Source organism: Heteronotia binoei, chromosome 14 (genome assembly GCF_032191835.1).
Source record: "Heteronotia binoei isolate CCM8104 ecotype False Entrance Well chromosome 14, APGP_CSIRO_Hbin_v1, whole genome shotgun sequence".
Classification (NCBI taxonomy): domain Eukaryota; kingdom Metazoa; phylum Chordata; class Lepidosauria; order Squamata; family Gekkonidae; genus Heteronotia; species Heteronotia binoei.
The window spans coordinates 27524075-27536546 of NC_083236.1; the positions used below are offsets into that span (position 1 = coordinate 27524075).

Genomic DNA, 12472 nt, shown 5'->3' on the forward strand with positions numbered 1-12472 from the left:
TTACAGCAGCAGTTCCCAGGAGTCCTCTCTGCCACCCCTTCCTCTCCTCAAATTACTTTGGGAGAAGGGGCAGTGTGCACGGGTAGGCTGGCTGAAGGGAGGCCCCAGCTCCCTCCTCCCCCTGCAGTTCCAGAGCCTGCAGGAGCCATTTGCCAGTTGGAAACTGGGCCTTCTCTAAAATCAGATTAACTTGACACACCTGTGTATCTAAATTCAACTGCTGCAATCAGATCGCTTTCTGTGCTGGGGATCACAGGTTCCAAAGCTGAGAGGCCATCTTGCAAGCAGAGACAGTAAAAAAGCTCTGCTGCAGCAGCCTGCGTTAGGCCTGGGAGCAAAACAAGCCCATGAGCCACAGGCAGCTCCACCATGTTAGCAATGGGACATTCCAATCACTGTAAGGTCTGCCACCCACCATCCCTACAGCCTTGCCTGGCACTCATTTAAGGCCCCCAGGAGGTGCCATGTCACTGCCCATCTTGATCCATGAGCACATCCAGCTAGGCCTGAGCAAACTTGCAGAATTGGACTGCAGAAACACCCACAAGGTCAACAACAAACCTCTCGGAAGCACTCTTCAAACACCTCAAAGTCCATCACCAGTTCCAGGGCCTGGATTCGCTTGTTGGAGATCTTCACGAGCTGGTGAATGCTTTCGTCCACCTGGTTGTAAAGTGTGACGGCTTCCTCCAGCGCATCTCTGAGAGGGAAGTGCAGGCAGTTAGTGGCCAGAACACCAGCTTCTTCTTATGAGCTCTGGTTAGATGCTGGCTCTCTCTCAAGCCACTCCCTCTCCACCCCTGTGCCACAGAGTGACTGCAAAGATGACCATCCCCTCCAAATAAAGGCCTGGAACTGAGAGGGAGGAGGATGCAGTGAAGCCAAGAGAAGGTGCGATGAGGCCAGCTGGAGGCAAGGCCACTGAGAGGAGAGAGATGCTGATAAGGACATCTTTTCCAAATGACAGCCCCAGAAGGGGTAGCTGTGTTATTCCATTGTGGCACTCATAAACAGGATTCCTATGGCACCTTAAAGACTGGCAAGCTTTTACTCTGGCATACGCTTTTGCGGACTGCAGTCCAGTTGTTTAGATGGCAGAAAAACTTGGTTTGCATTTCTGCTGACACATTGATGGGCTGCTTCCCCCTGGCAACATTGGTACAAGCAGGGACAGCAGCCCTGAATGGAAGAGGATAGTTCTCCCTGTACCTGTACTCAAAGCTGGCTGTCACAGAAAGTCTCTGAAGCACATTTAACACATGGGTGCTCTCTAACATCAGTGCTGACCTGGACTAGGAATAAGCACAGCAAGAAGCTATGCTGGTGTGAATGCAACTGCCTCCCTCTGCCGAGAGGGGACAGCTACCTTCCCACTTTCCTTGAGGAAGAGCTCTGTGTGATTGGAAGGCTTGCCTAGTCCTCCATGAAAAAGATCTGTCTTTGCTGTTTTGTATCTCTTAGGGCCTAATAACACCAATGTCTGGTTGAACTAGATGTGCTGCGTTGTAACAAGATTCCAAGATGCAAGGAGGCTCAGTTTGAATCAGGCTTTGACTTGCCTGAGAAGGCTCTCCTTGTAGGCCTTGGTAGATCTCCGAAAAGAAAGCCATGCACCAAAAAACCACCCCCAATAGCCCCATGCATACCTTCCAGATGGAATCATGCCTCCCCCCCAATTCATGCCCAGGACTGCAGAGTCAACAAGGCATGTGACGAGAAATGAGAGGCTTAGGTTCCCCCGAATCCTCTTTTCCTTCATTATAATCACTCTTGTGGGAAGGAAAAGAGTTCCAAACACAGTTTCTGTAGGGGTAATGCTGAGCTCCAAGCTATTAATTCTAGGGTAATTTGAAACTCAGATGTTTAAAAATTGTTTTTGGCAGCGTTCCTTTCTGAAGAATCTCTTCCCAAAGTGATGGCTCTTTCTTCCCTTGATAGGGAGAAGGGAATGAGTTGTCCATGAGGATGAGATGGTGTTGTGGGGGGTGGGGGCTGCTGGTGGTGACAGCTGTTTCATAAAAGAAGCAAGCACATTCCCCAGAACAACCAGAGACTGCTGTTCAGTTTCTCAAATGTGGATAATCTCGGGCCAGGCCCTTTAGGTCACCATAGCTCATGGGCATGGCAGAGAGGCAAGCCTCCTCCAACACTCTGTTGAAGGTCTGGGAGTCGCTCAGAAATAGGCACAGCCAGGGCAACCAGAACTGTTCTTATCCTGTGCTGACTTCCATGCCGTAGCAAAGCTAACTTGTGCGGCAGACCGGCAGGCGGCAATGACTGGTCCCTGACACAGAGCAGAGCTGTAGCTCTCCTTAAAGCAGGGCTGGCACAGCTACTGGAGTGAGCCAACAGGTACTCCAGAGAGGGCCAAGGCCTGCACCAATGCCAAAATAAAAAATAATGACTAAAGTACTTCCCGAGAGGCCTGTAATTCCCATTCACAAGTCCCTGGTTGATGCCTTAAAAACTAGCTGTTTTCTATGTAGCCTGCTGGACCTCATGTTGAAGAAGAACAGCAGGAGGAGACTGTATTTAAATCTCGTCCTTCACTACCCAAAGGAGTCTCAGAGCAGCTTACAATCTCCTTTCCCTTCCTCTCACCATGACAGACACCCTGTGAGGTAGGTGGGGCTGAGAGAACTCTCCAAGAACTGCCCTTGAGAGGAACATCAGAACATAAGAGATGCCATGTTGGATCAGGCCAAATGGCCCATCCAGTCCAACACTGTCTCACAGTGACAAAAACACCCCCTAGGTGCCATCCAGAGGTCCACCAGTGGGGCCAGGACACTAGAAGCTCTCCCACTGTTGCCCTCGCCCCAAACACCAAGAATACAAAGCATCACTTGCCCCAGACAGAGAGTTCCATCTATACCTTGCGACTAATAGCCACTGCTGGACCTCTGCTCCATATGTGTATCCAATCGCCTCTTGAAGTTATCCATGCTGGTAGCTGCCACCACGTTCTGTGGCAGCTCTGCGAGAACCTCTGATTGGCTCAAGGTTCCTCTTTCAGATTTGATTTCCCCTCTGGCAAGGCAGGGGACCTTTTCAGGGCAATAAGGCACTTTCTGTAGCAGTCATACCTCTCTGGGCTAGTTAGTGTGTGAGGCCTAGCAGTTCTAACTGAGACAGATACAGTTGTACAAATGAGGATGCCGAAAACACACCTGTCTCACATATAGCCATGGAGATGCAGCTCTGACAGAGCTTAATGCAAAGCTTAATACAAGGCCAAAATAGGAGTCAATTGCACCTTTAAGACCAACTTAGTTTTATTCAGAACGTAAGCTTTCGTGTGCATGCACACTTGTGCCTATTTGGATCTTAATGTGAGGCCCTTCAACTTCATCATCAAAGGATCACGGTACAGATGAAGGCTGCCATCTTCTGGTCATCTCCAGAACAGCAGCCTATAGGCCTCCCAACAATCTTTGACTGGTCTGTGCCAATGCCAGGAATATCAATGGACCCAGATGTTTTCCATTTGCTGAGAGAAGTTACATCTCATGAAACTTCCTTATGCCAAGTTAGACCACTGAGCCATTTAAATTTACCACTGTTTTTCCTGACTATCAGAAAGGGAAGGGTCTTTTCCTGAACCTGCTCCCTGAGATCTTTCCGGAGGAGATGCCGGTGACTGGACCTGTGAACTTGTGCTGACAAAACATACCCAACACAACTGCTCAGCTATGGTCTCTCTCAAACATGCCCCCAAATGCTTCTTTCCCACCTCCCCCTCTGGGCAGAGGTTGCTGGGGAACTCGGACTAGACAAAGCAGAATGGCTCCTCCCCAAACCTACCACGCCCACTGCTCTTCGAGGAACAACCCCTGCTTTCCTCCTGCCATAGCATGAGAAGTAATGGCACTCTTACTTTGCAAGCCACAGCTCTGACAGAGTCAGTCCATTTCCTCTCCTTGAAGTGCCTAAAGACTTTTTTCTTTGGCACGGACATTCCACCTCCTGGCTTGACAGTTTGAACACTCCACATGCTGCTAACATTTGCCTCAGAAGCTCTGACCTCATGAATTTAGGGTGTGCTTGTCCCCGTGACAAAGAGTGGTAAAGCAGCGGTACTGCAGTACTGTGATCTGGACTCTGCTCATGACCTGAGCTCTCTCCCAGCGAAAGCTGGTTCAGGTAGCTGGCCCTAGGTTGACTCAGCCTTCCATCCTTCCGAGGTCAGTAAAATGAGTACCCAGCTTGCTGGGGGAAAAGTGTAAAAGACTGGGGAAGACAATGGCAAACCACCCCATAAAAAGTTTGCCGTGAAAACATTGTAAAAGCAACATTGCCCCAAAGTCGGAAACGACTGGTGCTTGCACAGGGGACCTTTCCTTTCTTGGCCCATTCAAAGGTGAACGGAAGCCACGTAGGCTTCTCTCAGAATGGAACAGAATAAGCATTGACCTTTTTTTGAGGGGGGAGGCCTGTACTTGAACCTACAATTAAAAGACAATGAGCAATCTGGGGAAACCCCACAGAGAGCTCCTCTGGAATGGCAGGTTTGTCTGACCGCTGTGTGGCAACACACAACCACAGCTGTCGCATCAGAGGAAGGTTGGTATCGTCTGCTCTGACTGATAGCAGTGCCCTGGGGCACAATCTTTCTCACCCTGGCTACTCAAGGCCCTCTTAGCTGCCAAGGACTAACATGAGGCTTCTGCATGGAAAATGGCTTTACAAAACAGGACAAAACGGACCCTGGTCCCTTAGTGAAGGGGTGGATGCTCAGAGGAAAGAAATGGAAGGATGCCAGAGGAAAGGAAACACTGTTTCACATGGAATGAGGTTACGCGATTCGCACCCACAAAATGAGGTGAGCATCACTAGCAGCGGCAATTAAAACACGCTGAAGAGTTAAACAGCTCCTCCATGTTCAGAGGCAATATACCGGTGCAAACCATAAGGTAAATGCAACCCTGTTTTTCAACATCACATTCAAATAGCCAACAATATTTTTCTGAAGTAACGGACATAGAAAAACAGTTCACTACTATACATCTCCTGTCAGCAGCAAGAAAAAGACTGAGGGAAGAGTGCTCCTTCCTCAGTGGTCAATTTTTTTTGGCAGGAAAAGCCATGTGATGACATGAAGGGGAGGGGGAGCCAGAGCACTCTTGGGATTAAGCAAGTTCCTTTTAAAAGCTTGCTACGTCTTCTCCATGGTTGGCCTGTGCAGTCCCGCGTGGAACTGCACAGAGGCAACAAAGATGAATAAGAGGATTTTGTATGCTTTTAATTTTTAAAATTCAGGACTGCCAGAAGCCCTGAAGAAAAATGCCCTGCCTCTTTAATGAAGGCTTAGTGTTCGGAAATGGATGGCTGGGGCTTTTCTTGGCAAGGAGGGAAATAACATTCCATTAAATTTTCCTTTTAAAGGGACAGGGCATTTCCCCCCCTCCAGGATCCAGGCAACTGGCAACCACATTTCAAACCACCTTGAGACACAAGGGGAAAAGTGGGAAATAAACAAATGAATGAATAAATAAACATTTGTCGTTAAGGCAAAAGACTTTCAAAATTCAGGCCTATGGAAGGTCCCTGAATGGTACTTGAAACGTTCCTCAAATAACTCCAGATCCTGAGCACGTCACTTAGTACTGTGGAGTGAATATTACCTTGTGGTAACTTTCGCATGCAACTGACGGGCAGCTGCATTCAGGTCACTTGGCATACAGAGTTTAGCTCTACTGACTTGGGCTTTTCAGTGGGGCAGAAACACAAGGTAAACACGCCAAACTGGTTTGACAATAAGGCAAGGGTAGCCAGGAGCCAAGGTCTTTGTAATGCTCTGGAGTAAATCAATAAAGACAGAGAGGCTGGCAGGAGGGAAAGAGATCCAAAGACCCCACCCACAACGGCCTGTTTGCTCCTCAGGTAGGCAAGACCTCTCGGTTACTATCAGGCATCACTTTTCCAGAGTCCTGTTGAGCTTTGTTCTCTTTTCCTGACTTCTGTGGTTTGCTCTGGACGCCATGAAGCAATGATACCTGCTTTCCCCCTGACTTCATAGATAAATGTGTGGCTAATGAGGACCCACTACATTCATCTAATGAAGTTACAGTCACCAGCCTCCAAAGAGGACCTTGAGAACTCCTGGAATTACAACTGATCTGATAAGAGAGATCAGTTCTCCTAGGGAAAATGGCTGCTTTGGAGGGTAGACTTTATGGCATGATACCCCAACTGAAGCTCCAGGAATTGTGCAACCTGGAGTTGGCAACCCAAGATAAAACAGGCTTTAGTCCATAAAAGGTTATTCTGGAATGAAATCTTTTTATCCTTTAAGGTGTCACACAACTCTTTATCATTATATCAGCACTGGGTGGCAGATATAAAATATTAAACAAAAAAGAAGAACCAAAATAAAATCACAACAGAGTGCTGTTGTGAATATACTTATTGACAGGTGTCTGAAACATTTACAGATTGCTGGTTTGTCAGCAAAAGAGCACAATTCCTCCCTGCTGGTGGTAAAAATGTTATTTGGAACACAATCAAATCTTGGTTTGAATAATTTGAAACTATTAATCAAGAGCCGGTTGTAAGAACGGTTTGCTTTGGGGCAGAACGTGAATTTCTTTTTTGTGTGACCAGCTGTCTATGCAGGCTACATACATTGCGGGGACAGGTTTGTATTTTCGATTTCATGAGTGTTTCATAGTTCAATCCTAAGCACAGTTACATCCTCGAGGAGGGGCCACGGTTTACTGGCAGAGCATCTGCTTGGCATGCAGAGGGGACCAGATTCGATCCCCACCATCTCAAGTTAAAAGGTAGTAGGTGATGTCAAATACCTCCATCTGGGACCCTGGAGAGCTGCCACCAGTTAGAGCAGACAAGGCCAATCCTGATGGAGCATGGGAAGCGGCTTCAAGCGCATGCTGCCCTTCAAAGCCCACTGACTCGCTTAGGATTACACTGCTGGCGCCCGCAGTGTGCAGCATGGGACAGAACAATTTGTACTTTCCTCCCCAGCCCTGTGTCTTGGCCTCTCCACTTCCCTGCCAGCTTACCTGTAGTCCTCTGTCAGAGTAACAGAGGACTCCTCCTTCCTCAAGCGGGCCAGCAGCGCCCCACCCTCCAGCTGCAATCTGACCAGCCGAGAGTCCTCAAGAACAGTCTTCATCAACTGCCTGTAGTGCTTTAGCAAAGCATCAGCCTCCTGGGAAATTTCAAAATCAAACAAAACATTAAAAGTTCTGCCCATGGTATTCTTGTTTTTCAATAATTACTCCTCCTTTGCTTTCCTTGCCAAGATCCCAAGCACTCTGCTTCTTGTGTCATGTCTGTCCCACCTAGAGATGTTCCTATCTATAGATTTACAGACCACAAGGTCTGCCCAAGCTCCCACTTACAAATCTTCATTGATGTTCTTTATGTTAAAAAGATGTTCCCAAAGGGCCAGAAAGCTTGTCTTCCCCAGTCTCTCCACCCTTGTAGCCTCTCAAAAGGAACCATGCCGTTTACTCACACAAAAGCCAGATGTTCCTTCAAGACTTCATCCACCCTCTCTAATCTCTGAATTAGCAATGCTATTTGGGCCATACCACACAATATGATTTTCCTCAATCATCCCTTGGGTCCGCATGATGAGAAGAGAAGAAGAGGAGAAGAGATTGGATTTATATCCTGCCCTTCACTCGGAGTTTCAGAGCAGCTTACAATGTCCTTTCCCTTCCCCTCCTCACAACAGACACCCTGTGAGGCAGGTGGGGCTGAGAGAGCTCTTGACAGAAACTGCTATTGTGCATAATTCTGACAGAATTATGACTGACTCAAAATCACTCCAGCAGCTGCATGTGGAGGAGTGGGGAATTAGACCTGGTTCTCCCAGATAAGAGTCCAAGCACTTAAACCACTACACAAAACTGGCTCTCATATGCTCAGGGGGTTTTTTTGGAGCAGGAACTCCTTTGCATATTAGGCCAAATGCCTCTGATGTAGTCAATTCACCAAGAGCCTACAGGACTTTTATTATAGGGCTCTTGGAGGATTGGCTACATCAGGGGTGTGTGGCCTAATATGCAAAGGAGCTCCTGCTACAAAGAAAGCCCTGCATATGCTTATATGATCCACATATGCTTGAGAGTTCCTTACTGCAGACTCAGTTCCCAGGAGCACGAGGCCTGAAAGAACTCAGGACCATGGCATGGAAGAGGGGACTTCAGCCTTCCATTCACGATCTTCCTGACCTGCTAAGGCCCCAGGGAGAATGCTATTTGCCCTGCTGGGGGGTCCATGGGTACTAATGAGATGAACCAAGGAGGCAAACTGGGGTCGCTTTTGATCAGATAGCCATGTGTGGGATTGAGGGGAGGGGGAGATAAGCAGCCTTCTGCCGTGCTTCTGCAGAATTGGGTCCTGCATACTTTGGAACTGCAGGCACACATCTGTGGGGCCACCAATGCACTGGGGAGGGAGGTGGCTCCAAGCATTGCTTACCTCTGGAAGACCTGCTTTTGAAAAATCAAAGAAAAGACAACATCCACCCACCTCAACACTGTGACTGATTTCCTACTAGCCTTACGCCACTCTCTCGCTTCTCTTCTCTGCGGGGCTTCTGTCAGATTTCACACTATCTGCCCTGGGGCTGCAACTAACTTCGCCTTTTTCACAAGGCAAACAAAAACTGGTTTTTAGAGGATCTTGTTTGCTGCACAAAAAAGGTGGAGTGAGTTGCAGCCCCTGGGCAGAAGCCCCACAGAGGAGCGTGAGAGGGGTGTAAGACTGGTGGAAAATCAGTCTGTGAGAAAGATCTCTCAACAGTCAATGGACATATTTTTCTCCTTGGTGGGGGAATGACAGCCACAAAGACGCAGGAGCTTTGTCATGGTGGGCGTTTTGCTGGGAAGCTGGCTGCGATCGACTGGCTTAAAACATTCTGGCAGGGTGCTACTGCTCTGTCCCCAGGCATCGACAGCATCGACAGATGGCTTCACTGCAGGTGAAGCAAAGACAGTGTAGTCTGGCCTGAGCAGGATACTCGCCGCTGTGTTGCTATCCACAAGGATGCTGCTGCAGTTCCACTGAGACCAGCCAAACCCACTCAGGCCCTTGCTGCCCGTTCCCCGCATTGGCAGGCCGACTGCTTCTCTGCTGGAGCCTTGAGATTTCTACCAGCTCTTTGCCTTCCCAAGATCCCAAGCAGCTTCCTCAGGTTGCTCCTTGTTGTTGCCCATGCTGGCAGGATGTGTTGGATAATGATACGTTTGTTTTCAAAGAGCCATTTTCTAGCCTTGACTGCTAGCCAAGAGCTTGTGCTATAGCCTGAAGCAAGGCTGAACCCCTTTGCCCCGCTTCCCACACCGTGCTCCAGTGAAGCACATTATGGGTTAGTGTTTTTCTAGCCTGCCTTAGCTGACCGCCCCCCTCCCTCAGCTGGCACCTGGGTCACAAGCCTTCCTTTTGCTCTTTAATATCCCAGTAAGCCTCGCCTGGGACACGCCTGCTGCAAACTCTGCGAGGAAATTGAATTTTCCTTGGAACTGGGAGACTTTTGATTCGTAATGGCCTAGAAGGAGAGCAGTAATGACAGGAGGAGGAGGAGGAAGACTCACCTCCGCTTTGTCTGGCAATCCGCTGGACTTCACGGCCTGCAGGGCCCCCGCAAGGAAAGTGGACGCGCCTCGGCACCCTTGCAGCAGATGCTCCAGACGCTGCAAGGACAGCAGCAGAGGGCAACGTTTGTCTTGTACGGATTGTTTAAAGAACTTCTATCCCACTTTCCCACCAAAAACAGTGGCCCGAGTTGACTCTCTCATCTTGCAAGTGCCACAGAGGAATCCTTCGAGCAACCATGAACCACAGTTTTCACATTCTCTGTCACTGATACATTTAGGCTGGGAGCAACCTTTCTAATTATCTGCATGAAGCTCTTCTAGAGAAAAAAACACACCAATGCAGATGTTTGTGCATCAGGTCGATTAATTCTGGCTTAGTGGGAATGTAATTTGGGATTTAGAGAGATTGCTTAAAGAAATATTTACTTAAAGGGCTGTCATATAGAGTATGGGGCGGAGTTGTTTTCTGTTGCCCCCAAAGGTCGGACCAGAAACGACAGGTTGAAATTAAATCAGAAGAGTTTTCAGCTAAACATTAAGAACTTCCTGACCATTAGAGCGATTCCTCAGTGGAACAGGCTTCCTCGGGAGGTGGTGGGCTCACCTTTGGAGGCTTTTAAACAAAGGCTAGATGGCCATCTGACAGCAATGCTGATTCTGTGAACTTAGGGGAAAGTATTTGTGAATTTCCTGCATTGTGCAGGGAGTTGAACTGGATGACCCTGGAGGTATCTTCCAACTCTATGATTCTATGCTTCACTGGGGGGGGGGGGCATGACTGACTCAAGTCATTGCAGATTTTCTTGTTCACTGGATTATATGGTCAAAAGCCAGTTGAGATGAATGAGACTACATACCAATTTTTTTTGTCCTGTAAGAACTTATTAGCCAAGTGTAAGCTTCCTGTGATAGGCTAGAATCCAGGTATGTCTGAGCCAATCAAAGACTGCTTCACCAGTAGGGAACTTTATTATTTCCTTCATTTACACCCCACCTTTCTCCCCAATGGGGACCCAGAGCAGCTTACATTGTTGTCCTCTCCATCATTTTCTCCTCACCCAGCAAGCTTCCATGGCAGAGTGGGAATTTGAACCCGGGTCCCCCAGCTCCTGGTTTGACAATGTAGCCACTACACCATGCTGCACTTCAGTTGTCTGAAATTTTCTAGCCACCATGGTTGTGAAAGACAGTCCCAAAATGTAGGTTTTGAGTGGGTAAGCCAAGAGAAAAGTTTGCATTGCAGGCTCTAGAGGAACCACCCTTGACTTCAGACTCTGCTTTCATACCTAAGGCCCCTTCCAAACTCCAAACAAAGTTGGGGCAGAGGAAGAGGCTTTTCCCTGGTTTGCGATACTCGTCAAATTGGGCATCCTCAAACATCCACACATACACGCTACTGAGTTTTCATTGCCTAGGCACCATTACAAGTGTCACTCACCATCCGAAAGCGGAGCCAGTCCTGGTGGCAATACGGAAGGGCCCCGTCAAATTCCAGGGGCAGCTTTGCGCTGTCGATGTGCTTGTGGAGGGACTTCATGGACGTCAGAAGCTCCACCTGAAGAGAAAGGGACATGTGTGTCTCAGCCCTGGAAGGCAGGCCAGGAAAAAAGAGGAGGCCTGAGACAGCTTGCTTTTGTGTAGTTAAGTACGTTGTTTTCATTGAAGTAGGGAGATATCTGGTGTTTTCTGGTTACTTAGTCCTTCTCCCCATCCCTGTTTTTTCATTGTTGCTACTAAGACAAGGGCTGGCAGGGGGACATTATGACTTGATTGGGTGAATGCAAGGATCGCACAGCAGACAAGTCACTTTTTTTGGAGGGGAGGGGGGTTAATTAGGATTTTATTATATATTGTGTATTTTAAAATTTCGGGATTTGAAACCACAAGGGAGAGGCAATGCATAAACATTTTAATAATTTAAAAAAAAATAGGTAAGAGATTTGTATTAGTTGGGAAACAAAAATTAGTTCACAGTCTCAACTTCAACAACGGCTGCAGGGAGGACACCAACAGTGAGGCCAGGATGACAAACAGCAAATGCAAACAAGTGCAGCTACGTTTACGCTTGGCATTCCGTTGGCGTGAGGACTAAATCAACACCGATTGAGGCAAATGCCAGAGACTGACCTTGGCATCTTTCGAATGCAAGGTCTGAGCTCAAGGACAAAGTTGAAACACACCCACAATTAGTATTTATACCTTCCGTTCCCATGCCCAGGGTTGGATCCAGACCTGTGTGCTTATTAGCTTGGAGGGAAGCTGACCCACGCTGAGACTCAGATGGAAGTCAAAGATACAACATGGTCCAGGTTTGGTTGGGAGGTGCCAAGAAAAAGAGAATGTGTGGCAACAGGGAGAAATGCCTCAGTGTGAGAAGGGATGCCAGCAGAAGACCTGGCAGATTCCTTCAGAACTTGGAGAGAAAGGAAAAAGCAAGGCCCAGCTCCAACAGGATTCCTCATCCTGTGCAGAGCCGGAGCGTGGGAGTAGGCAAACTAGGCAAATGCCTAGGGCGCCAGCTCCCAGCAGAGGTAGGGGGCAGGCACCCCCTCCCTGCTCGCGCCATCCCCAAGTCCCCGAGCCTCTGCAGCGCCCGCCACACTCCGCGAGCACTGTAGAGGGAAACCGACCAGGGGGTTTTCTTGGCTTTAAGGGGGCTCCCGACCCCTTAAAGCCAAGAAAAAACAGGACTTTTCCTCTCCAGCACCTGCTGAACTCAGCCAGCGCTGCAGAGGGAAACTGACCAGGGGTTTTTTTTTGGCTTTAAGGGGTCGGAGGAGCTCCATCGACCTCTTAAAGCCAAGAAAAAACAGGGCTTTTCCTCTCCAGCACCCACCGAACTCAGCCAGCGCTGCAGAAATCTACTTGGGGGGGGGTGCACTGGGGTTCTGCCTTGGGTGACA

At 48.5% G+C, this 12472-nt stretch overlaps 1 protein-coding gene across 1 annotated transcript in view; it reads right to left on the bottom strand.

Moving 5' to 3' along the window:
• Nucleotides 1–12472, bottom strand: part of PLEKHG4 (pleckstrin homology and RhoGEF domain containing G4) — an 87381-nt gene that overhangs the window by 19460 nt on the left and 55449 nt on the right. Inside the window, exons 8-11 of the mRNA XM_060253778.1 lie at nucleotides 11008–11124; nucleotides 9567–9665; nucleotides 7023–7171; nucleotides 562–700 (exon numbers count right to left, since the gene is read on the bottom strand). Coding sequence (XP_060109761.1) covers nucleotides 562–700; nucleotides 7023–7171; nucleotides 9567–9665; nucleotides 11008–11124 — 504 coding nt within the window. The remainder of the gene's footprint in view (nucleotides 1–561; nucleotides 701–7022; nucleotides 7172–9566; nucleotides 9666–11007; nucleotides 11125–12472) is intronic.